Source organism: Marmota monax, unplaced genomic scaffold, assembly GCF_021218885.2.
Source record: "Marmota monax isolate L192 unplaced genomic scaffold, Marmota_monax_Labrador192_F-V1.1 WCK01_AAM20220418_F8-fsc00392, whole genome shotgun sequence".
Classification (NCBI taxonomy): Eukaryota; Metazoa; Chordata; class Mammalia; order Rodentia; family Sciuridae; genus Marmota; species Marmota monax.
The window spans coordinates 366739-389818 of record NW_026693779.1 but is presented as its reverse complement, the minus strand read 5'-3'; the positions used below and the strand labels follow the sequence as shown (position 1 = coordinate 389818).

The 23080-nt window shown below is 52.3% G+C and overlaps 4 protein-coding genes across 10 annotated transcripts; 3 read left to right on the top strand and 1 right to left on the bottom strand.

Annotated features, from left to right (window-relative positions):
- The first annotated feature begins 915 nt into the window (after positions 1-915).
- On the top strand, positions 916-2911 carry Gabarap (GABA type A receptor-associated protein). Of its 2 annotated transcripts, none has more exons than XM_046462003.2 (4): positions 916-1090; positions 1660-1738; positions 1879-1997; positions 2404-2911. In XM_046462003.2, exons 1-4 carry the CDS (start codon positions 1001-1003, stop codon positions 2467-2469), a joined length of 354 nt encoding a protein of 117 aa, XP_046317959.1. In that variant the 5' UTR covers positions 916-1000; the 3' UTR covers positions 2470-2911. The 2 variants fall into 2 exon arrangements, with proteins under 2 accessions (XP_046317959.1, XP_058440863.1); XM_058584880.1 differs by lacking the exon at positions 916-1090 and adding an exon at positions 1162-1432.
- An 885-nt stretch (positions 2912-3796) lies between these two features.
- Phf23 (PHD finger protein 23) lies at positions 3797-8133 on the top strand. 2 transcript variants are annotated; one of them, XM_046462004.2, is made up of 5 exons: positions 3797-4028; positions 5562-5593; positions 5742-5834; positions 6378-7215; positions 7331-8133. In XM_046462004.2, the coding sequence occupies exons 1-5, from the start codon at positions 3995-3997 to the stop codon at positions 7543-7545; spliced, it is 1212 nt and encodes a 403-aa protein (XP_046317960.1). In that variant the 5' UTR covers positions 3797-3994; the 3' UTR covers positions 7546-8133. The 2 variants fall into 2 exon arrangements, with proteins under 2 accessions (XP_046317960.1, XP_046317961.1); XM_046462005.2 differs by lacking the exon at positions 3797-4028 and adding an exon at positions 4949-5034.
- A 510-nt stretch (positions 8134-8643) lies between these two features.
- On the top strand, positions 8644-16868 carry Dvl2 (dishevelled segment polarity protein 2). Of its 4 annotated transcripts, none has more exons than XM_046462111.2 (15): positions 8645-9081; positions 11631-11700; positions 11979-12124; positions 12240-12337; positions 12469-12604; positions 12733-12823; positions 12932-13001; positions 13088-13227; positions 13322-13398; positions 13996-14063; positions 14257-14385; positions 14479-14610; positions 14723-14902; positions 15487-15705; positions 15848-16868. In XM_046462111.2, exons 1-15 carry the CDS (start codon positions 8888-8890, stop codon positions 16294-16296), a joined length of 2199 nt encoding a protein of 732 aa, XP_046318067.1. In that variant the 5' UTR covers positions 8645-8887; the 3' UTR covers positions 16297-16868. The 4 variants fall into 4 exon arrangements, with proteins under 4 accessions (XP_058440854.1, XP_058440852.1, XP_046318067.1 ...); XM_046462110.2 differs by having other exon boundaries at positions 12240-12349; XM_058584871.1 differs by having other exon boundaries at positions 8644-9081; positions 14257-14610.
- Positions 16869-16943: 75 nt separating this feature from the next.
- Acadvl (acyl-CoA dehydrogenase very long chain) lies at positions 16944-22224 on the bottom strand. 2 transcript variants are annotated; one of them, XM_046462112.1, is made up of 20 exons: positions 22064-22224; positions 21908-21983; positions 21567-21632; positions 21409-21481; positions 21237-21301; positions 21003-21137; positions 20436-20580; positions 20053-20182; positions 19828-19953; positions 19364-19562; positions 19004-19108; positions 18478-18564; positions 18328-18390; positions 18139-18240; positions 17967-18064; positions 17816-17888; positions 17655-17727; positions 17497-17569; positions 17328-17403; positions 16944-17254 (listed from the first exon to the last, which is right to left on the bottom strand). In XM_046462112.1, exons 1-20 carry the CDS (start codon positions 22123-22125, stop codon positions 17114-17116), a joined length of 1968 nt encoding a protein of 655 aa, XP_046318068.1. In that variant the 5' UTR covers positions 22126-22224; the 3' UTR covers positions 16944-17113. The 2 variants fall into 2 exon arrangements, with proteins under 2 accessions (XP_046318068.1, XP_046318069.1); XM_046462113.2 differs by lacking the exon at positions 21567-21632.
- Positions 22225-23080: the final 856 nt, after the last annotated feature.

The window sequence follows — 23080 nt, the reverse complement described above, 5'->3', positions numbered from 1 at the left end:
ACAGAATGAGAGTGGGGCAGCTTCAGAGCAGTAGTGTATGGAATGAGAAAGGAGCTGAATCCTGGAGACTCCAAAGGGCATATAGCTGGAGAAAAACCTGGCTTCAGGGGACTGACGTGGCCTGGCTGAGCCCGCGCTGCCCCCAGGTGGATGGCACCCAGGTTCCGGGAGGGCCCTTGCCCGCTCTTGCCGTGGCCCCGCCTCCCTGGCACTTCCTCCCCGTAGCCGGCTCTACTTCTTTACACCCGCCACGTGACGCTCCGCCCTTCTCTGAGATCACATGACTTTCGTAGAAAACAAATTCTGGAGTGTTCTTCCGCCCTGGCGTGGTTCCTGCCTTTTGGAGTTCATTTCGAATCCTTATCGGTCCGCTCATTCCTGGTCCTTAATCCTTATATACATCTGTCTCAACATCTATTTCTTTCCTCTTGTTTCTGGAGATCATTTCCGCCACTTGGGTACTACTTTGTTTTGGTGTCAACGGCCGCCTTCAACGTAGCAACACGTTTCCTGAATAGCTAGCCTTGTAATTGTCTCTGGTCTTCTCCTACGTTATTTCCGAAAATAACTTCTGGAGAACCAAGTCTCATACTATGATTATCATCTCTTATCCCTTTTCATTCCAAACTTAGTGGCTGGGGGAGGTGGAGAAAGGGTTTTCAGTATTTTTCACCGTAGTAAAACCCAACAACCTTTGCTACGTTGCCTGCGTAGCCCACAAATTGATTCCAAAGAGATTACGCAGTTGACGTGAGGTGGACAGACTGTGGGTGGTGCTACGCTAGCGGCGTTAGTGCGCTGTGCCACTGGCGTATCTTAGCAGGCGGGGCAACCCCGGGAGGTCGGGAGCGGGGTTGGTGAATAGGGAAGTGGCGCAAGTTCGTGGATCGCTCCGCTGAGTCCGCCCGCGAGTCTCCGCCGTTGCCGCCGCCCCCCCATCCCGGCCCCCCTCCCCCCGGGTTCCCTCAGCCCAGCTCGGTCCAGCCCGGTTCCCGGGAGGATGAAGTTCGTATACAAAGAGGAGCATCCGTTCGAGAAGCGCCGCTCTGAGGGCGAGAAGATCCGAAAGAAATACCCAGACCGGGTCCCGGTGAGGACAGTAGCCAGGCCGAGGGCTCAGGGTGCTGACGCTGACGCCAAGCCTGGGCTTGGGTTTGAGACCAGCAGCGCCAGAATTGGGCTGCCCGTCTGTGGTGGGGCAAGAATTGAGCCCAAAACTGCTGTCTCTGAGACGAGGGTTGAAAGGAGTGGAATAGCTGAAGAGCTGGGGGTTGAGGGGATGTCGACTGGAGAGAGAAATTTTGGCATCTGTGTGAGTGAGGCCGTGGGGATTTGACAGTCTGGGCTTTTTATGGTCATCCTCCCAGCTAGCCGAGTTTTCGAGATTGAAGCTCGAGTTAGCCCAGACAAGTCACCCTCTCCTTTGATTAAGGTACTTGTTTGTTATGACGCGCTTTTTGGGGATCGATCCTGGGTATTTAAGTGAGCCAGAGAGGTCAGGATCTCTGGACTCAGTACTGCATCGCATGTACAGAGACAAAGAAAAATGAGTCTGGGGCAGGTGTGAGTACTGGGAATATATTGTAGCTTGAGTTCTTGATCAGTGGAGCTGTGGTCTGTAGTCTTTATGTCTCTTAATTTTCATCTTTCCTTTATCAGGTGATAGTAGAAAAGGCTCCTAAAGCTCGGATAGGAGATCTGGACAAAAAGAAATACTTGGTGCCTTCTGATCTCACAGGTGGGAACCTGACCCAAGACCTAGGTTTGCTTCCTTTTGGTGGGAGTGCCATCTTTGTGGGAGGAGGCTCCATCTAGCAGCTGCTCTTTGAAAGGCATTTATGACCTCTGTGACTTTCTTGCACCTTATATCTTTGGCAGTTGGTCAGTTCTACTTCTTGATCCGGAAGCGAATACATCTCCGAGCTGAGGATGCCTTGTTTTTCTTTGTCAACAATGTCATTCCACCCACTAGTGCCACTATGGGTCAGCTATACCAGGTATGGTTCCTGGGAAGTAATAGAGGCTTTGGAAGGGAGTTCTGGGAGAGCTTGAGGGGAAGAAAGTGCTAATTTTTTGAATTAACATTAGTAGCATTAAAACCTCCTGTCTGTCTTGGGTTGGAGTTGGACAGAACAGTGGGAGTAGAGAGAAGGGAATCAACCAGTGAACTAGAGGAACTGTTCTTATGGTGACTACCTAGTTCCCTTCCTCATTCCAAAATATCAGAAAACACAAATATTTTGCCTCAGGACTACTGCAGAGCCTACTGTCAATGAAGGAGAGTAAGGCACTGGTTTTGGGGGTCCTTAAGAAGAATGGTTCTTGAAGAATGTATCTGGTTAGTGAATGGTTCAAGTAACTGAAACCAGTTCCCTGAACACCAGTTTCTCTTTTCATTCCCAGGAACACCACGAAGAAGACTTCTTTCTATACATTGCCTACAGTGATGAAAGTGTCTATGGTCTGTGAAGCTGCTGCCCCTGAGGTGGGGGGTCCCATTCCACAAAGAGAGAGATGGCACCCTTTTCTTGACCTCCACCTCCTTCAGGCTCATACACACCACCTCCCTTCTTTGGGACCTGCACTTCTTAATGTTTGAGGCTCTTTCTCCAGCCCCTCTTAGCAGGAGGGGTAATGGTGGACATGACGTCTTGTACCTCTCCTTTCTCCCCTTTCCCCACCTTTCTTTGTCCTCCATCCTGACTCCACTTTAGACTTTTGATTGTCAATCTCTGTCACCTCCAGTGATTGTTTTGGTTTCTGTTCCTTTCTAACTGCCCAGGGGGCTCAGAACCCCAACAATCCCTTCCTTTCATTACCTTCTTTTTGGGGGGTAGATGGAAGGGCCTGAAATTGTCGGGGGAAGGTAGGAGGCACATCAATAAAGAGGAAACCACCAAGCTGAACTGAATTTTGCTTTGTGTTGCTCTCTCCGGCTTTTCTTTTCAGTGTTTCCAAGATCTTGTGGGCTTCAGTGGTGGGGTAAGAGGAGGGAATGGGTATTATTTGGAGGAACAGATATATTTTTTGGTTTATTCTGTTGATATTGGGCATTTCCCTGTCAGCATAAAAAGGATGCGTTTGTTGTCAATGGTGAAACACTAGTTTCGTGTACGGGTTTCTTGGATTCTAAATACTCTTTTTTTCATTGTTGGTTCCTGTGAAGAAAGTTTGAAAGTATCTGCTTTAGATAAACATATCCAATTTTGTTATTCCAGATAATTCATGTGTGGGAGGTGGTGCAAGTACTGTTGTCCTCAGTTGCCTGTCACAAATTTTGTGTCAGCCTGTATGATTCCGTGGAGTAGAATCTGAGGGAGGGAGAAAACTGGGAGGGGGGGGACACAAAACGTTATTACCAAGAGAACTTCATTTCCCAACAATCATTTCTCCGCCCTGCCGGAAGTGGGGCGGTCTTTCGGGGGAGAAAGAAGGTGCAGAATGAGGCAGTATGGTGGCCGAGAGTTCTAATCCCTTCTTCCCCTTATTTCTCGGTCCCGCCTAGCCTACATTTCCCAGCGGCCTCTGCGTGTTCTTCCGGTCTATGCACTAACACCCGAGCTCCCCGCCACTCCCCGGGGACGGGGAGAGGCTTATTGCGCTTGCGCCAGCCCGTGGCTTGCTGGGACCTGAAGTTCCAGAGGCTTATATGGTCCCCTTTCCGCTGTCCCCGGATGGACTACAAGCTCCTTGGTGCATTGCGCGTCGGCGCCGACGGAGGGGGGTCGTGGGGGAAAGGAGGGAGGGAGGAGGGAGAAGAGAGGAGGAGGAGGGAGCAGGCGGCCGGCGGCGCTGGGGGAGGGGGCCCGGTCCGGGAGTGCGGGAGGCAGTGGTAAAGGGAGGTGGCGGCAGCAACTAGCGGACTGGAGTCTCAACGGAGCCGAAGCGTTCACTTCTGTGGAGCGAGGCAGTAGGAGTACCGAGCACCAGAGGCGGCACCGGGATCCCCGGCTGAGGGGAGGGGGGCGCCGGACCGGGAGGAGGGGAGGGGGCGATGCTGGAAGCCATGGCGGAGCCCAGTCCCGAAGGTGAGCTCTCGACCGGCACGGAGCTGGCGGCGGGCGGGCAAGGAATCAATTGGCAAACTTGGAGGTCGAGCCCCAGAGCTCAGCGGGGGAGTGCGGGGAAGGGGTCGGGGGCCTGGCCCTGGAGCTGGGAAAGCGACGAGTTATAGACCCTGGAGAAAGGAGTGGGAGACTGGGTTGGGGTACTTGGAGATGAGACCCCGTGTGTGGTTTCTTTTTCGCGGTGGGGGAGCGGCAGGGGATAGGAGCTGGAAACCCTGAGCTTCGGGGGTTAGGGGCCGAAAGGGCCTTGTACTGGTTGGGGCCGTGGAGCCAGGGAGGTTGGGGAAATCAGGGGCCCGGAGAGTTGTTGAGGAGGGAGGATGTATAAGAGGACAGAGTGAGGGGCTCGGTAATTGGTCGAGGTGGGGGAGTTTGTGGCGGTGGTGCTGGAGCTCCTCGTAGTTGCCTCCAGAGATAGCCCTGTGATTGTTAGAGGAGTGGGCAGGTAGTTGTGGGGAGAAGTGGGGTCTGGGTATTGTCTGTGGTAGAGAGACTTGTGCCGGGGGCTAGTTGTGGGGCGAGAGAGCCGGAGAGCGAGGCGAACTGGGTAGTTGTAGGAGGCGGTGGGGCAGGGTTGGGGGTTAAGACCGGCGCCTCGCGGGGGGAGGTTGGTCGGCGAGGGTTAGAGCCTGGGAGTTGCGAAGGGTGAGGGGAGCTTCCGTGGAAAGAGTAGCTGGTTCGGGGGGCTGGAGTTTAGGGATCTGTAGCCTAGTGACTTGGTGAGTACGGGGGCGGAGGGGGGGCGGCGGCCGGCGAAGCTCGGAACAGGGCCCGGGGGCCCGGCGGGGAGCCAGAGGAGCTCGAGACGGGGAGGGGCCAAAGCCCCGGATGGGGGCGGAGGGACGGCGAAAATTGTGGGGAGCCTTGTGCGTGTGGGGGGGCAGGTGGGGCCGCGTCCGGGTTAGAGCTCTCCGGTCTGTCCCAGACACGAAGTAGCGTTGGATGTGTGTGCCCGCGTATGTTTGGGGTGAGGGTGAGGGGCGCGCCCGGCCTCGTGCTCGAGAAGGGGCCGGAGGGCGGAGAGCGGTTCAGCGTGGTCATCCTGGACTCTGGGTGCCGGCGGGCAGTGTGTGCGGTCTTGGAGGGCCCGGGGCGGTGGAGCGCGGCGATGTAGGAACTCCGGGCTCTGAGCGCTTGTGAAGGACGGGGGCGGGCGGTGGCCGGGGCTTGGCCCCGGGAGCGGTGTGGCGGGGTGGGGCGCTGAGATCCGAGTAGACTGAAGAAGCCGTGAGTGGGGGGGCGGGGCGCCGGGCCTCCGGTTGGGGGGAGGGGAGCGCTATAGCGAGGCCGAGAGGGCGCCGCGCCCAGACTCCGCCCCTCTTGGGGCGGAAGGGGGAGCAGGGGCGGGTCCAACACAGCTGGGGGCCTGCTGGTCTGGCTAGGGACCTAGAGGAGAGGAGGGGGTTCACTTGGGACCTCCATGCGTTAGAGGTGGAGACTGTTTTACACAGACTGTTTCCTAGTGCCTTGACTCAGCTTTTATTACTTCCACAGATCCACCTCCGACACTTAAACCAGAGACTCAGGTGAGATGTCCCTTATCTTTACAGGCTGGTATCACCGCCTACCAACAGTACCCTTCCTCTTTTTCTAGATTTCTCACTTTAGGGATTGTGCCTTTGGGAATGCTCCTCCAGTCTGGCTTCCATATGATCCTTGTTTCCTTCCTTTCAGCCACCAGAGAAACGTCGGAGAACAATTGAGGATTTCAACAAATTCTGCAGTTTTGTTTTGGCCTATGCTGGTTACATTCCCCCCAGCAAAGAGGTAGGGACAGGAGAACAGCTACCTTGAGGTGGGATTGTGTTATTTTATAGGAGGAACCTACCTGAAATGATATATAAATCTGGGTAAATTTGAAGTTCAGGGCTGTGATAGGAAAGCTGGTGTGTGGGAGGGGGGATAATAGAGAAAACTAGCTTGAGCAGCAGTGATAGAGGGGATCTGGAGGCATTGGTCAAGATTTTGGAATGGTATTGGGTTACTGGAATGGAAGTGTTTCTGGATGCTTTTAGGGAGCTGAAAATGGTAACAAATGAGGCTGTACAGAAACAGTTCAAGAAATGTTGCTTTGGTCTGTGGGGGTACAGTGTTCCATAGACCCTGGGCAGGTATGGGGAGATGCTGAGAACTTGAGGGCAGAGGTAACATGAAAGTGATCAGTAGGAGATGCTGATAGGAATTGGGATAAGAATAAATTTTCAGTACAGTGAGACTTGGTGGTTGGTGTCTCTGGTTGTCAGGCTAGGTTTGTGAAGCAGCTGATGAGATACTAGGTACCTGCTGACCCTGCTCTCCCTTGTTTTTAAGGAAAGTGATTGGCCAGCCTCTGGCTCCAGCTCTCCATTGCGTGGTGAGAGTGCTGCAGACAGTGATGGCTGGGACTCAGCCCCCTCTGATCTTCGAACCATCCAGACCTTTGTTAAGAAAGCAAAGTCATCTAAGAGAAGGGCGGCTCAAGCAGGTCCCACTCAGCCTGGACCCCCAAGGTCCACCTTCTCACGTCTGCAGGCTCCTGACAGTGCCACCCTGCTTGAGAAAATGAAGCTCAAGGACTCTCTCTTTGATTTGGATGGGCCCAAAGTGGCATCTCCACTGTCCCCCACCTCCCTGACACATACCTCCCGGTCCCCTGCTGCTCTCACCCCAGTGCCTCTTTCCCAGGGAGATCTCTCGCAGCCTCGAAAGAAGGACCGAAAGAACCGAAAATTGGGGCCAGGAGGTGGGGCTGGCTTTGGGGTGCTTCGGCGGCCTCGGCCAAGTCCTGGGGATGGGGAAAAGAGGTCTCGAATTAAGAAGAGCAAGAAGCGGAAGTTGAAAAAGGCTGAGCGGGGGGATAGACTCCCACCTCCTGGCCCTCCCAGGGCACCCCCCAGTGATACAGACTCTGAAGAGGAGGAGGAGGAGGAGGAAGAGGAGGAGGAAGAGGAAGAGATGACAGCAGTGGTAGGGGGTGAAACCCCAACCCCTGTACTCCCAACACCCCCTGAGGCCCCTAGGCCTCCTGCCTCAGTGCACCCTGAAGGAGCCCCTCCCACTGACAGTGAAGGCAAGGAGGTGGGCAGCACTGAAACAAGCCAAGATGGAGATGCCAGCTCCAGTGAAGGTGAAATGCGGGTCATGGATGAGGACATCATGGTAGAATCAGGTGAGGGGTTTGGGGCTGCTCTCTGAACAATGGGGATGGTGGGATTAGGGTGGAGGGCGTTGGTGATAGATCCAAGAGCTCAGGCAAAACATCAAATGAACCTTCTTTTCCCCAGGTGATGACTCGTGGGATCTGATCACGTGTTACTGCCGAAAGCCCTTTGCAGGGCGGCCCATGATTGAGTGCAGCCTGTGTGGGACATGGATTCACCTCTCCTGTGCTAAGATTAAGAAGACCAATGTCCCTGACTTCTTTTATTGTCAGAAATGCAAGGAACTGCGGCCCGAGGCCCGGCGATTAGGGGGGCTTCCCAAATCTGGAGAGCCCTGACGTTTCTAGGCTGGAACTTGGAAATGACAACATAACTTGGGAACTAAGCCTCAGCGTCCTCAGTCTGTTCCCCTGGAGCTTGGATACTGACCTTATTTCAGGGCAGGAATCCCCAAAGGAGACTTGTTTGGAATGGAAATGAGTGGCTTTCGATCCTACCCTATCCTTCCTCCCCATTCTGTGGACTTGAAATTGGACATATTGTAGTTGGGGGAAGGAAGCTATCCGGGCCTATAGACACAAAATGTCTCTCCCTTGGACCTCTCACCCCTCACTTTTTGGGTCAGGGTTCAAATTGGGATGAAATGGGACAGTTGTCTATAAAACTAGTGTAAATATAGCACTCCCCTCCATCATCTTCTACTTCACTCCCCATTTATTTTCTTCCACACCGGTTATATTTTTAATTTTGGACTTCCCCCTTTGAGCATGGCAGCTCAAAGGTGGAGTACCAGAGCCTGGCTGAGTGAGGAAGGAAAGCAGAAAGGTGATGTTTCTCACCTCTTTTGTTTTTAATAATATTGGCCAGCTGTTTGTACAGACAGCCTGCGTGTTGTAAATAAAGCAGAGTGGGCTCTTGTGTTTATAGCCCTCACTCAGTGTCCTGTTTGGGAGGGAGGCTTGGGAAAAGCTGGCATAAGACTGGCTGGGCCTGGGGCTGAAATCCCCATCTCCAATCTGAAAGTGGGCCGCCTCTGGGCTTTACCTATTCCAGATACTCCTGGAGTTACCAACCCTGAAACCCCAGTTGGCTTGCCCCTCCCCACTTCAGGTTATACCCAGCCCCAAACAATCCCCACTCTCAGTGGTGTGCTCAGGAGTGCTTAGCGCTCCCTCAGTGGGAGGAGGACTGCGCGGTGGGAGCCCGTTGCCTGCTCCCCGAGCGGAGCGGAGACCAGTTTCGGCCAAGGTGCTCTCTGACCTCCTGTGGGGGCACATTTGGGGGCGGGGCCGTTTTGGACCCAGAGGCGGTTGCCTAAGGCAGCGGGTCACGTGGCGGCAGCCCTAGGAGGAGTGAGTCACGTGATCAACGAGGCCTCATGTGACAGGGCGGTGCGAGGTAGGCGGGCTTGTGTCACGTGGCATGAGGAGAGGTGGGCGGGGATCTGAAGAACGCTAGCGTCGTCGGTGGCGGTGGCGCGCGGCCGCGGCATCTGTGGCTCTAGGTCGCACCCTTCGGCCTACCGCCACTACCCCACTGCCTCACGCCTTTCCTTTACTCATTTCCCGCACTGAGCGGGTCCTGGCCGCGCTCTCGCTCGTTTGCGGTGTGCGCAGGCGCGGCGGGGGCGATTAGCTCCATTGGGTGGGCGGTGGATCCCGGGAGCGCGCGGGCGAGACCATGGCGGGTTGCAGCACAGGGGGCGTTGGTGCCGGGGAGACGAAGGTGATTTACCACCTGGATGAAGAAGAGACTCCCTACCTGGTGAAGATCCCTGTCCCTGCTGAGCGCATCACGCTCGGAGATTTCAAGAGTGTTCTGCAGCGACCCGCGGGCGCTAAGTACTTTTTCAAGTCTATGGATCAGGATTTCGGGTGAGCGCGAGGCCTAGACGGGGGAGCACCGGGTTTTTGTTTTTTTTTTTTAACAGTGGATTGGGCGATATTGAGATGCAGACATCTACACTAGGCTACTTTGAGATCTTCTGCTCCATGGTAGAGCAGATTGTACTATGCTTGGATAGATTGGTTGTATCTCAGGGCGGACAAAATTATACTTGGAACAGAGAGCACACGGAGCTACATACAGGAGGACAGCCTGGGCTATACTAAACCAGTTAAGAGAAGATTAAACTGCACTGGGAAAGATACGGGCATTTTTGGGGGGGAGTGGGGATAGTCTGGACTGCACTGAGGTACATTTACCTGTCTTCTGGTAGTTTGGTAAGCTGTAAGCAGTCCTGTAGCTCACAGGCTATCTAGGGATACTCTGGAATCTGATGTAGTTTGAATTATACTGGGGCAATTTGGGATATTCTGGCATTTACTAGGATGACAGGATTGTTTTAGGACGTTTTAATCTATTGTAATGCAAAGAAGGTTCCATAGGGATGTTCTAGGCTGCCCTGAAGTAGATCATCCTGGAGAAACTTTGACCATTCTGGATTTTACTGGGTTGGTTTTAGTTTCTCTTGGTACCAGACATGGTTTTATTGGGTCACTCAAGACAGGCTGTTGGGGGATAGTCAGTACAGACAGCTGTATTGGGATATCATAGTCTATGTTGGTGCAGACAGCTGCTTGTGGGAACAATGTAGGCTATATTAGAATAGATGGGCTATCTTGGTGTGATTTGGGAACTTCTGCACTAGGCTGGAACTGCAAATAATACAAGTGAACCCATTTGTGGTAGCCTTTGGGACTGAGTCCTCAAATCCACCTCAAGAGTTTTTGAAGGTACACTGCATTAGGTTGGGATAATCTGGGTTGGCAGAAGCTGTGGGGGCAGGGTGCAATGGTGTCAGGTAGACAGAGGTGATTTGCACCTGGATGAGGAAGAGACTTCCTGTCTGGTGAAGATTGCTATTCTAGCCTAGTGCATCACCCTTAGTTAGGAGAACTGAACAAACTGGACCCTACCTAGAAAGACTGTTCAATGTTGAGAGGCAAATATTATCTTGGGCGTTACCTTGAATTTAAATCAAGGTGATTCTGTTGGTCAGCAATGTCATCTTGGGTAATTTTGTTTAACTTCTGTGCCTTGATTTTTTCTTACATGAAATGGAGCTAGTCATAGAGTGAAATACTTATTACTTCAGGTGCATGACACAGAGTAAATTCTTGATGAGTGGCAATTTTAATTGTTAGTATCCAGGCTGACTAGTCTATAGACTAGGTTATAGTGTTATAGAAATACAGATCTTGGAGTAGACTGAGATTCACTAAGATTGAGTTATGCTGGGAAGAATATTATGAACAAATTGATAGAGACTGGGGTGTGTTGTCATATTGGTAGCAAATGGATTAATGGAATAATATCCAGGCTCCCACATCATGTTAGGCTAAATGGTTAATCAGACAAGATGTCCTAATTGGAGGGTGAGGGTGTGTTTAAGAAAGACTCAATATTTGACATATTTATTGATTTAGTTTATAGATATTTGTTCATACCTGCTAAAGTTAGGGATGGTGCTCCAATACATGCTGTTGAACAGAATAGGTGTTGATGATTCATTGTGGTGGTTGAGAAGAATGTACAAATCCAGTCGATTTCAGGGAACTTGTGGTAAAAATGTTCCCTAAAGATAGGCTTTGAAATCCGTTAGGCTGAGCAGATTGCTTAGTGTAGAGTTTAGTGCCATGTGAGGCACAGGGGAATGGGAAGCTCTGCTTCCCTTCTCTTTAGACATTCTGTGCATAATGAGAAGGTATTATTGTCTTATCTAATGGGTGTTTTTATTCAGGCAAAGACTACATATTTGGACAGCTCTCTGGATGTGAGTTAGAGAAAACTAAAGGGAAGTGAAAGAGTAGAGACTTGAGGACCAAAGCCTTTTTGGGGCAGGTGTATAAAGGGATGGGATTGGGAAGATGCTGCCAGCATGGCTCCTAAGTTAACTGTTTTGGGTAGCTGGGTAACCACAAGGGATAGCCTTTGAAGTTGGATGGAGAAGTTGAATCAGACCCAAGGAAGTTTTTTTTTTCTTTTTTGGTACTGGGGATTGAACCCAGGGGTACTTAACTGAGCCACATCTTCAGCCCTTTTTATTTTGAGACAGGGTCTCACTAAGTTGCTTGGGGCCTCTGCAAGTTGCTGAGGCCGGCTTTGAATTTGTGATCCTTTTGCTTTAGCCTCCTGAGTTGCTAGGATTATAGGCATGCATCAGTATGCCTAGCCCAGGAAAGTTTTTGGAGCAGTTCTGTGCTCCTGAAGATGAGCTGGGGAGAGAAGGTGAAGTTGGGAGAGGGAATTGAGTATGGAGATTCTTAATTGTGAGTGAGTTGTATCAGCATAAGAGCAGAGGCCTTGGACAGAGCAGGAGAGAGTTAGCATCTTTGGGATGGATGGAGATTGGGGGAAACTTTGGGGATGAGGGTGGGGATAAACTAGTTCAGTCTTGCTGACCTCTCAGGTCTCTTGGTAGGGTGGTGAAGGAAGAAATTTCAGATGACAATGCCCGCCTTCCCTGCTTCAATGGAAGAGTGGTATCCTGGGTAAGGATACTCATTATCAAGCTGCTCTAAGCCTCTTATCTGTTTCTATAGCTCCCTGTTCCCAGTTGTTGACAGTGCTGGCTTCCTGCTTCCTTACCTACTTGGAGAGCCAGCAGGAATCCCTCAGCCTTCTGGAGCCTCTTTGATTGGCTGCTCCTCTTTTGGGTTCTTTCCCAGGGTCTCTGAGATCCTATCCCCTTTCTGATCCTTTCTCTTAATTCCTTCTCTTATACCCCATCTCCCAATGGAGTCATGTTTTCTTATTTGCACTCTTTTAGCTAGTGTCATCAGATAACCCCCAACCCGAGGTGGCTCCTCCAGCCCATGAGCCTCGGACAGAACTGGTGCCTCCACCCCCACCATTACCCCCTTTGCCACCAGAGAGGACCAGTGGCATTGGGGATTCAAGACCTCCATCCTTCCAGTGAGTCGTCTGCATTCTAGAGTCCAGGGGAAAGAATCTAAGCCCTTTGGGAGGGGAGGCCAAAGATTTAGAGTTCTGTTCTGATGTGGGTTGGAAACTGTCTCTGCCCATCTAGCCCTAATGTGTCTGGCAGCCATGAAAATCTGGATCCTGAGACAGAAACTGAGTCGGTTGTGTCACTGAGGCGGGAGCGGCCTCGAAGGAGAGACAGTAGTGAGCATGGCGGTGAGGGGGGCCAGGTCCTGGAGGCTGGGTAGACTGGGAGCTGGGAAGAGAGATGGGTCTTAGCTTTGATGAGGGTGAGGGGCAGGAGCCCTGAACCTGAGGTTCTTGTTCTTACACAGCTGGTGGCCACAGGCCCAGTGGCCCCTCCAGGCTAGAGCGCCACCTGGCTGGGTATGAGAGCTCTTCTACCCTCATGACCAGTGAGTTGGAGAGTACCAGTCTTGGAGACTCAGATGAAGATGACACTATGAGCAGGTATGGCTCCACACCTCTTCCTAGGGCTTCTGGCCCCTCTCTTTCCTCCATCCCACCAGTCCTCATTATTTCTCTTGGTTCCATGACCACTTCTGCCTGTGAGAGTTCTACCTCTCAACTGTTGTCAGGTTCAGCAGCTCCACAGAGCAAAGCAATGCCTCCCGCCTCCTCAAACGCCATCGACGGCGGAGGAAACAGCGGCCACCTCGCATGGAAAGGGTGAGGGGATTCTCATGAGACAAGTGGGCTTCAATTTAGGCAGTCCTTTGGTACAGAAGCAGCCTGGGTTGCTGAAGGGCAGTCCAATTCCTTCCTGTCTCTCCACAGACCTCATCTTTCAGCAGTGTCACAGATTCCACCATGTCTCTCAACATCATTACAGTCACACTCAACATGGGTATGGTGGGGCCTGGCTGGGGAAGGGGAGTACCTGGTGCCCAGGGTTCTTAGGGCTTTTCTTCCTCACATGGACTCCCTTCACAGAGAAGTACAATTTCCTGGGTATCTCCATTGTGGGCCAAAGCAATGAGCGGGGTGACGGAGGCATCTACATTGGCTCCATCATGAAGGGAGGTGCTGTGGCAGCTGATGGGCGCATCGAACCAGGGGACATGCTTTTGCAGGTGTGCTGGGGTGGGCTACTGAGCTCATTCAGGCAGAGACCCTTATCTCTCCTACCCTGGCACCCTGCACTGACCCATTTCCCTTCACTTCCAGGTGAATGACATGAACTTCGAGAACATGAGCAATGATGATGCCGTGCGGGTACTGAGGGACATTGTGCACAAGCCAGGGTAAGCCTCTGAGCTAGTCTCAGTTTCTTGGGCCTCCTATTTATGCCCTTTTATTTTGTGTTTTGGTAATTCAAGAAGTGGGATGATGTAGCCTTCAAAGGTACGAAGCAAAAATTGAACATAGCAAATAGTTCTAGAGTGACTTCTTTGTCACCACCACCTAGGTCTTGGAACAGAAGGTTGCTGATAGCTCAGAGATGCCCCCAGTCCCTTGTTGTCCCTTTCCATCTCCAACCTCCTCACTCCCATAGGGGTAAACATTACCTTCACTACTTACTTAGTCAAGAAAACTTCCATTTTCCTTGATATTTTTTTCACCTGTGCACGAATCTTGGAACAACATGGTTCCCTGTTACCTGTTTTGTGCTTGGTGCATATGGAATTATACAGTGTGTAGACCCTTGTTTCACTCTGCAGTGTTATTAAGTTACCCATGTTGGTGAGTCGTCCATGTTATAGAGCCCCCTACCCTCATTTTCTCCATCGCAGCCATGTGTGTGCTCCTCCCTTTCTGTCTCAGAATTCATTCTTGTTCCAGGCCTCAGCCCTTCTGAGCCTCTTCCCTATCCCTCCTTACTGGCCTTTTCTTTCCCACAGCCCCATTGTGCTGACAGTGGCCAAGTGCTGGGATCCCTCCCCTCAGGCCTACTTCACACTCCCCCGAAGTGAGTAAGACTTAGACTGAAGCCCTAATCCAAGAGAATAGGGGAGCTGGGAGCTGGGAGATGGGGCTGGGTCTCTAGGCTATGGGGAATAGGATGGGGAGGGTAGGGGAGAAGAGGAATCAGAATCCAAGTTTGGGATAGAGAGGACTGGCTTTCTGAGATTGAGACGTGATCTGTGGCTTGCTTTGTTCAGATGAGCCCATCCAGCCAATTGACCCTGCTGCCTGGGTGTCACACTCAGCTGCACTGACTGGCACTTTCCCAGCCTATCCAGGCTCCTCATCCATGAGCACCATTACGTCTGGATCCTCTCTGCCTGATGGTGACTCCACAGTCCATCCCCATGGAAGGTTGGTTGGCTGGCCATGGGTGGGAGTGGGCCCTGTCCCCTACTTCCCATTGTCTTCTTTGTCAGGCTGTGAGGGCCGGGGTCTCTCTATTCATATGGACATGGCATCTGTGACTAAGGCCATGGCAGCTCCAGAATCAGGACTGGAAGTCCGGGACCGCATGTGGCTCAAGATCACCATCCCGAATGCCTTTCTGGGTACCACTGAGCCTGGGCAGGTGGCATGGGAATGGGACGAAGCAACCAAAGCCAAGAGGGGTGAGGGTAGGGTTTGGAAGGAGAACCTGAGGCTTTTTTCCACTGATATTAGGCTCGGATGTGGTTGATTGGCTCTACCATCATGTGGAGGGCTTTCCTGAACGACGGGAGGCCCGCAAGTATGCCAGCGGGCTTCTGAAGGCTGGTCTCATCCGACATACTGTGAATAAGATCACCTTCTCTGAGCAGTGCTACTATGTCTTCGGGGACCTCAGTGGCGGCTGTGAGAGTTGTAAGTCCCCATCACAGCTCTGGGAGACAGGCGTGGCCTGCCTTTCCAACCCCAGAACAGACTAGCAATTGCAGTCAAGGTCACTGTGAACAGTGACCAGCAAGATGTGTCCTGCATTGGCTCTGAGTGAGAGCTGACATTCACCCATGTTTTGCTGAACAAGGTATGCACCAGGTGCAGAGCTGTGGCTCCTGGGGACACTTCTTGCCTAGTTTCGCAGCAGCATATGGACTAGTGGTGACCTTGGCTGGGACCCTGCCCTAGAATCAGTTGTTTTTTTACCAGAAGCGCTTGTGACATTTGACCCCCATTATGGGTGGCTCTGGAGAAATGGTTCCCAGTTCCTCTCCATTCAGTGCCTTAGGTTCTTGACCTCTTAAAACAGTGATTTCTTTTTTTTTTTTTTTTTTAAAGTATTTATTTATTTATTTATTTTAGTTTTTGGCAGACACAACATCTTTGTTTGTATGTGGTGTTGAGGATCGAACCCGGGCCGCACGCATGCCAGGCGAGCACGCTACCGTTTGAGCCACATCCCCAGCCCCAAAACAGTGATTTCTTAACTCTCTTCCTTTGTGTTGCAGACCTAGTCAACTTGTCTCTGAATGATAATGATGGCTCTAGCGGGGCTTCAGACCAGGACACCCTGGCTCCTCTGCCTGGAGCGACCCCCTGGCCCCTACTGCCCACCTTTTCCTATCAATACCCAGCCCCGCACCCCTATAGCCCCCAGCCTCCACCCTACCATGAGCTTTCATCCTACACCTATGGTGGGGGCAGTGCCAGCAGCCAGCACAGTGAGGGTAAGTCATCCCCAGATACCAATACAACCAAGGTCTGAGTGTATAATGGAGGGGAACCAGGGAGGAGAGGCTGGAACAGGGGCTGGAGAAGCCAGAGGAAGTGGGCTGAGTCTCACTTCCCCCATCCTCTCTTTCCCCATAGGGAGCCGGAGCAGTGGCTCAACAAGAAGTGATGGGGGGGCTGGACGCACAGGGAGACCTGAGGAACGGGCCCCTGAGTCGAAGTCTGGCAGCGGCAGTGAGTCTGAGCCCTCCAGTCGGGGGGGCAGCCTTCGGCGGGGTGGGGAATCTAGTGGGACTGGTGATATGGGCCCTCCTCCATCTAGAGGCTCAACAGGAGGTACTCCCAATCTTCGAGCCCACCCAGGGCTCCATACCTATGGACCTCCTCCAGGCATGGCTCTCCCCTATAACCCAATGATGGTGGTCATGATGCCCCCACCCCCACCACCTGTTCCTCCAGCAGTGCAACCCCCAGGTGCTCCTCCAGTCAGAGATCTGGGTTCTGTGCCCCCAGAACTAACAGCCAGCCGCCAAAGCTTCCATATGGCCATGGGCAACCCCAGTGAGTTCTTTGTGGATGTGATGTAGAGGGCACTCTGGGGTCATGTTGGGTCTGTACCTTGGCCTGTCCAGCGTTGGCTTGGGTGTCCCTGTTCTGTGACTGGGTGTCTTGTCAATCACCACCTTATTGTTCCTTGCAGTGCCTGGGCTCAGCCTACCATTTCATTACCACTGTGACTTTCACCAACAGTGCCTGGTCCTCCCCCTTCCTTCAGGGGTAGACAAGGGACCTTTGGTTATTTTTAGCTTTATTGTTTTTTATAAGCCTTTTGGGGGGTTGAAATAGACTTTTTTACATTTTTGGGAATTTTTTTAAATAGACATTTTCTTTTTTTGTATGAAGAATCCCTGTCTTCTGGGCCCCTTCTTCTAACTCCAGAATGTGACCTCTTCTTCCAGTTGTCCAGTCAGCTCTGCCCTTTGCAGGGCCGGGGGGGTGATCAGTGGTACACCGAGAGGAGGAAGGGGGTTGGACATTCTAGACAGCAGTCCAAGGAAGCTGGGGTATTTGGTATTTGGGGGTTGTGTAGCTGCCTTTGTTATTCTATTTATTTTAGTCACTTGTATAAAACACCAAATAAAGCAATAGAGGCAAACTCCCCACGCCTCTGGCTCCTTTCTTTGGGAGGGAGGCAGGCAGAAGAGGGAAAGAACTGAGATACAGTAGCAAAGCCTGAATTGTTAGAAATTTTATTATTTGTAAGGCAGTTAAGTGCTTTTGAGATCAGGCACAGTCCTGGAAAAACAAGGTCTTCTTCATGGCAGACCAAGGCCCCCAGGAAGGGGGCTTGCTCTTTGGCTTGAGAGAAGGCACATAACCAGGCCAGGTCCTGGTTGGGAGTATTCAGAATCCAAGGGGATTGCTGGTGACTACACCACCCCGCTCCACCAAGGCCTTGGAGATGCTTTTGAAGTTACGGAAGAGCTCTTGCTGCCGAGGGTCAGACAGCAGAGCAGTCATGTTCTCTTGGATCCGGGCTGCAGCCTGTGGAGAGGGAAGGAGAGGGTCAGGCCTGTGCCTTGATTGCTCTGCCTACACTGGGTAGTCCAAGGCTTACCTCAATACACCAGCTGTCACAGAGCATTTTCTCATGCTGGGCTGTAGGGTAGCCCTCACTCAGGGATCTTGAGGCCCTGGTGAGGAAGCAAGAGAATATAACCCTGGGCTACGATCCTGGCCCAGCCCCACTGTGGCTCATGCCTCCCACCCCACCTCTGCCTCCTCACCTGGAGAGAACCACCACCATGGCATAGAGGTCAATGGCCCCATCTGCCAGACGCTGCAGCACAAACTGCTCATCTGTCAGGTAGATTGGGGTATGTGTGGTTAGAGTCTGAGGGAGGGAACAGCAAGGGGAGGGGCGCACAAGACAGAGCTTACTCACTGACAATCCCCTTCTTGTGCTTTATTAGCTTGGCTTCCACCACAGTGGCAAACTGCTCCAGAGCCTGCACTGCCTGAAGAGATAGAGAATGGTCACAGGGTTTGGAAGGGCCATCCCCGTCAGCTCTTGCTTTGGGCTCTGCTCTACTCCTGAGCACTCACCAGCTCACCGCTCCGACTCAGCTCTGGGTGGACCACTCCACTGAGACTCAGGCCACTTCCCAGCCCTGCCCGCCTGGGAGGAAGGGGGAGAAAGACTGGTTAGTTACCACGAACCACCTTGCTCTCCCCTGGCCATGGCCCCTGAACTTACCGTCTCAGCTGTTTTCCTGCCTCTCCTAGCAGAAGGCCAGCATTCCCAAAAGGATTCTTTAGGGCACTGCTAAGCCCAGAAAGTTCCTTTCCTTTGTCCTGTTGGAGAGGAAGGTCCAGTATTCAGAACTAACTGTCCTCCCCACCTTCTCTTCCCAATTCTCTTCTCTTACCATACAGCCCTGCAGAGCCACAAAGAGCCGAAGAATGTCGTTTGTCCCCTCAAAGATCCGGAAGATGCGAATATCTCGGAGCACTCGCTCTACCCCGGGCTCCTAGCACAAAGGAAAACAGAATAAGTCCCTATTGAGATGTGCCTATCCACACTGCCTGGCTACCCCTTGCAGAGGACCATCCTGTACCTTCATGAAGCCCATGCCACCCATGATTTGGATGCATTCATCTGTCACTTTCCAGGCTGCTTCCTAGGGATAAAGAACTAGATGAGATTATCCTGGAGCTGAGGTCTCAAAACTAACCCCCCCCTCCCCCAGTCATGCCTGGGTCCTCACCGAGCCAAAGATTTTGCTGATGGCAGCCTCTATCTGGAAGTCTGTGGATCCCTGGTCCATGTTGGCACTCAGCATGTAAGCCATGGACTGAAGTGGAATGGTTGGCATAAGGCAAGGAAAATTGAAAAGCGTTGTGTCAGATTCAACCTCAACATCCAAATCTTGAAAACTAGGTCTGACTAGCTTCTCATGGCCCTTCCATTCACCTTCCAACTCTAGTCAGGTCAAACACATGTAAATATTTTGTCCTCCAAGTTGATGCATTAGGGGATCCAGGCACTGGACTTCTTGAAAGGGGTGGAAGGTAAAGGGTGGGTTGGGGTTAGAATTGTGCTACCTCAGGGAAGCGCCTCATCAGAGCAGCAGCACTCTTCCCCCTTCAGAAGCTGAGCTGGCTATGCCTCCCCGCATCCCCTAGGGCATTGGTGTAAAGCTGGAGACCCACTGCCCCAGGTGCTGCTGGGGGTTGTAGTCTGACCCGACTGGGAAGAAAACCACAAGGGAGAGGGGCACAGGAGGCCCTTACCTCAGTCACATACTGCAGCATAGCCATTCGGGCCAGCTTCTCCTGGATCAGCCCAAAGTTGTGAATTTTGTCCCCAAACTGGGTACGATTAGCAGCATGATCCACCTGGAAGAGGGCACACCTGTTCCACTGTTGTCTGCTGTATCCAGGAGAGGGGTTAGGCTTAAACTGGAGGGACAGATTTTTGCCACAACCAAGAGGTCAATCCACATTGGATGGAGACCTAAGCTAGCAGGTCTGGAGCTGCTGGCAGGGGAGGGATCTCTGGAGTAGGGATTGCCTTCAAGGGAACAGGGATATGTGGAAAGTGGGACATTGTGATTGATTCAGGCTAGCTAGGAATTCAGGCAGGGTACTCACCGCCTTCGAAATCATGGCTTTCATGGTGCCTGCAAGGGTTGCAGCCATGCCAAACCTTCCATTGTTGAGGATATGCACAGCAACCTTGAAGCCTCCCCCTACCTCCCCCAGAACATTTTCCGATGGCACCTGTACTCCATCAAAGTACACCTCTGCTGTGTTTGAGGCTTTGATGCCCATCTTCTTTTCAGGGGGCCCACTGTAACAAGGCAGGAAAGGTACAGGTAATATTGCTTGCATGTCATATGGGTTACAGAGGCCTGCTATCCTGTTGGGACTTGGTTGCTGAAGCCAAAGTTTTAGGTCAGTTCCACATACATATATATGTCTCAAAGAGAATGGTGATGCCCACCCTGCTATGGCTTTTGCACACCCCCCCAGATGACTTACAATATCTGTTTGCTTTGGAGCCCAGTGCTGCTCCCAGCCCTTGGTCCTACCACTTCCTCCCCAAATCCACTTACTGGGTTACACCTCCAAAGCTCCTCTCCACCACAAAAGCTGTGATCTTCTCCTTTACAGCCCCTGTGGCTGCATCTGTAACTGGTGTCTTGGCAAAAACTGTGAAAATATCTGCCAGGCCCCCATTACTGTGGGAGAATGAGGGGGTGGTGGTCAGAGTGGGGAGAGCTCAGAGCAGTGGGGAGTAGAATTGGGCTGAGAAGAAGTAGGTAGGAATAGGAGATTGCCTGATCCAAATCTTGCTTCCATTTAGGGTATAATATTTTCCACAGGGGCTGGGGACAGCAGAGCTTCGGATGGAAGCTGCATCTGATCCACTTGAGGGCTCCGTTAGACAGAAAGCAGCCAAAGTCTCCCCTGTTGGGTAGAGCGCCCTTTTACCAGAGGTCCTCATGGGCATCAAATTCCCCTTGGTCCTCTTTCCCATCCCCTCAGGCAGCTCAATACCCTAGCTATATTCAGTTTCTCTGCATTTTCCCATCAACATACTGTGATGCCTCCCCAGGATCTCCTGAGTGATGAACCTAGCTTTGTAGTAATCTAAATACCAACTGGCCTAGTTTGTGCCAAGCCCAGGACACTCTTAATCCAAATCTTAAGATTGTCTTACCAGATGCCACTTTAGGGAGGTATTTTTCTTTCTGAGCCTTTGTGCCAAAGAGTAGGATGCCTTTGAAACCGATGCTCTGATGAGCCCCCAGGGTAACACCCACACCAAGGTCATGCATGCCCACGATCTCTGCCAAACGAGCGTACTGAAGAGGAAGCAGGCATCTGGGGCTGTAACTGGCTGCATGGGAACCTGCCCTTAAGAGAGTATGGGCACAGGGCAGGGCCTAGGCCATTTTCCAGAGTGAAGAAGGGAACTTGGATCATGAAGAGGGTACAATAGGATGCTTTTTGTCCTAGGTCTTGATGGGAGGGAGGCTTCCTACAATCCTATCAGAAGATGCTACCTTGTTAGGCAGTCCCCAAGGATGAAGGGTGAAGTCCATGGTCCTAGGGGACTGCATGTAGATTGTATTGTTTGGAGGACTGGGTTGCATACATGACTGTAAGAGTTACATTCCCACAGGCCCCCAGGGCAGTTGTTTGGAAGGGACTTTAGCTTTAGGGGTGAGGAGGCCAGGCTGGAGTAGGGTGGGATATTGAGAAATAATGAGAAGGCTTCCCTCACCTGGGTGTTGCAGAGGCCCACACCACCCAGCTCACTGGGCACTTGCAGACCAAAGGCCCCCAACTCCTTGAGACCCTGCAAAGTAGTTTCCTCCACCCTCTCTAGAGTATCATTCTTCGCAGGATCATTCACCTCCTGGGAAAGGCACAGGATTCTAAGTCCAGGCTTGCTTCCTTTAAGCTTTTTAGCATTTCTGCCCACCCCATCAGAGACAGTGCCCCAGTCATTCTTCACCTTGAAGAAACGGGCCACAGGCCCTACCAGCTCTTTGAGAAACTGTGTCTGCTCTTCATTGAGTACTGCAGAGATGGGGAGGGGAAAGACAGGTCAGTCAGGCGAGTTGGGTCAGGTGAGTTTGGTGTGAGACTGCCCTGTCCCACCCGGTGTTGACTACTCCTTCCCTTACCGGATGGGTATGGGAACACCTGATCAGTGGTGAGCTGGCCTTTGAACATCCCCACAGCAAAGGACTTAGATTCCTGGGCAGGGAGAAGAGGATTTCAGGGAACTGATTGGAATAGGCCTATCCCTGGCTTAGGTCGCCCGCCCCCTTAGGCCACATACCGCCTTGGTCTGTTTTTCCCTAGTGGAAGCATCAGAGGATAGGGAATCTGACTTGTCCAGAACAGCCTGGGAAAAGGAGTGGTTAGCTAGGCCGGGGAAGGGGTTTCTATTGTGTCAAAGAGGGGACTGGGGAAGAGCTGGTTGTGGGGGTTGGGTGGACCTGGTGCCTTTCCCCTAGTTTCACCCCAGAACACCCTGGCTTGCCCTTTCCCCTACTTTCGGAGTTATAGCTGTCAGCAGGTGACTGGGACGAAGAGGGTGACCCCTGCTGGTGGCAGGGGGGTGAGAGCCTAGTCGCAACCCTACTCCCACACCCCTTCCCAAGGGCTGCTGTCACTTACCTGGGCGGCTCCACTGGCATAGGGTCGCTGAGCAGTGCTAGGCCGGGGCGTTCCCTGGAGTACACTGGGCCGCAAGCTGTAGGGAGAGGGGGTTCAGTTCTGGTCTGGTCCCATGGCAACCGTCCCCAGTCCCCGTCCCTCCTGTCATACACAGACCTTCGACTCCCCAACCTCAGCAGCTGCCGCCCTATGCTCGGAGTCATCCGAGACGTCTGCATGTCCAATCCGCTCCGGCCGCCACTGTTTGGAGCGGTGACCTCGGTCTCTCGTCCCGCCTGCCCAAGTCTGGGTGCCCGGTCCCTGACTCATCCTCCACAATGCACCGCGCGGTGGAAGGCGGGGCTTCCGGGCGCCATGTCTTCTTGGGAGTTGTAGTTTCAGGGCGATCCCAGGCTCCTGAATTCTGGCTGACCTGGAGTGATCTCCAAGTGTCCCTTGACTTCCCCTAGTATCTTCATCTCGCCTATCCGAACTATAATATAGTCTTCTGAAGAGGTGATGGAATAGAACGCTTAGGCAACTGTAGCCAGAGGAATGGAGGTAGACTGGAGGGAGCACTTCCCAGGCGGAGTTAGAAAGCAGGGACTGGGGTTGTGGCTCAGTGGTACAGCACTTGCTTAGCATGTGTGAGGCTCTGGGTTTGATTCTCAGCACCACATATAAATAAATAAAATAAAGCTTCATTGACAACAAAAAAAGAAAAAGAGGTGAGAAAAGTGAAAGGTGTGAGGTAGATAGAGTCAGAGACATAGAAAGATGACTCTTTGGGGTCCTTGTGAAATCTGAATGGAGGATAATGGTGGAGAGGGAGGAACTCAAGCTGGGAATGTGTTCCATGCAAATTTTCCTGAGACCTAGGAGGTGTCACTGATTCTCAAAACTCCTGATTTCATTGCCTCTCCCCTTCCTGCCTCAGAGAGTTTCCTTGACATTTCTCTGCCATGTGCCCACGTTCCCACGCTAGGCCTCTGGACAAATGGATTCTTCCCAGGCCTAAGAGAAATTCTCTTGCTCTCATGGCCCCTCCTCAAACTTCTCTGGCTCAAGAAGTCCCAAGAAATATATACCCCTCTTTCTTCGATTCCCACTGGAAGGGAGAGAGGCCTAGGAAGGAGAGAGCTGGGTTCAGCTTCCTTTCTTTTTGAGGTGTTGGAGCCTTTGTGGGAAAGACCC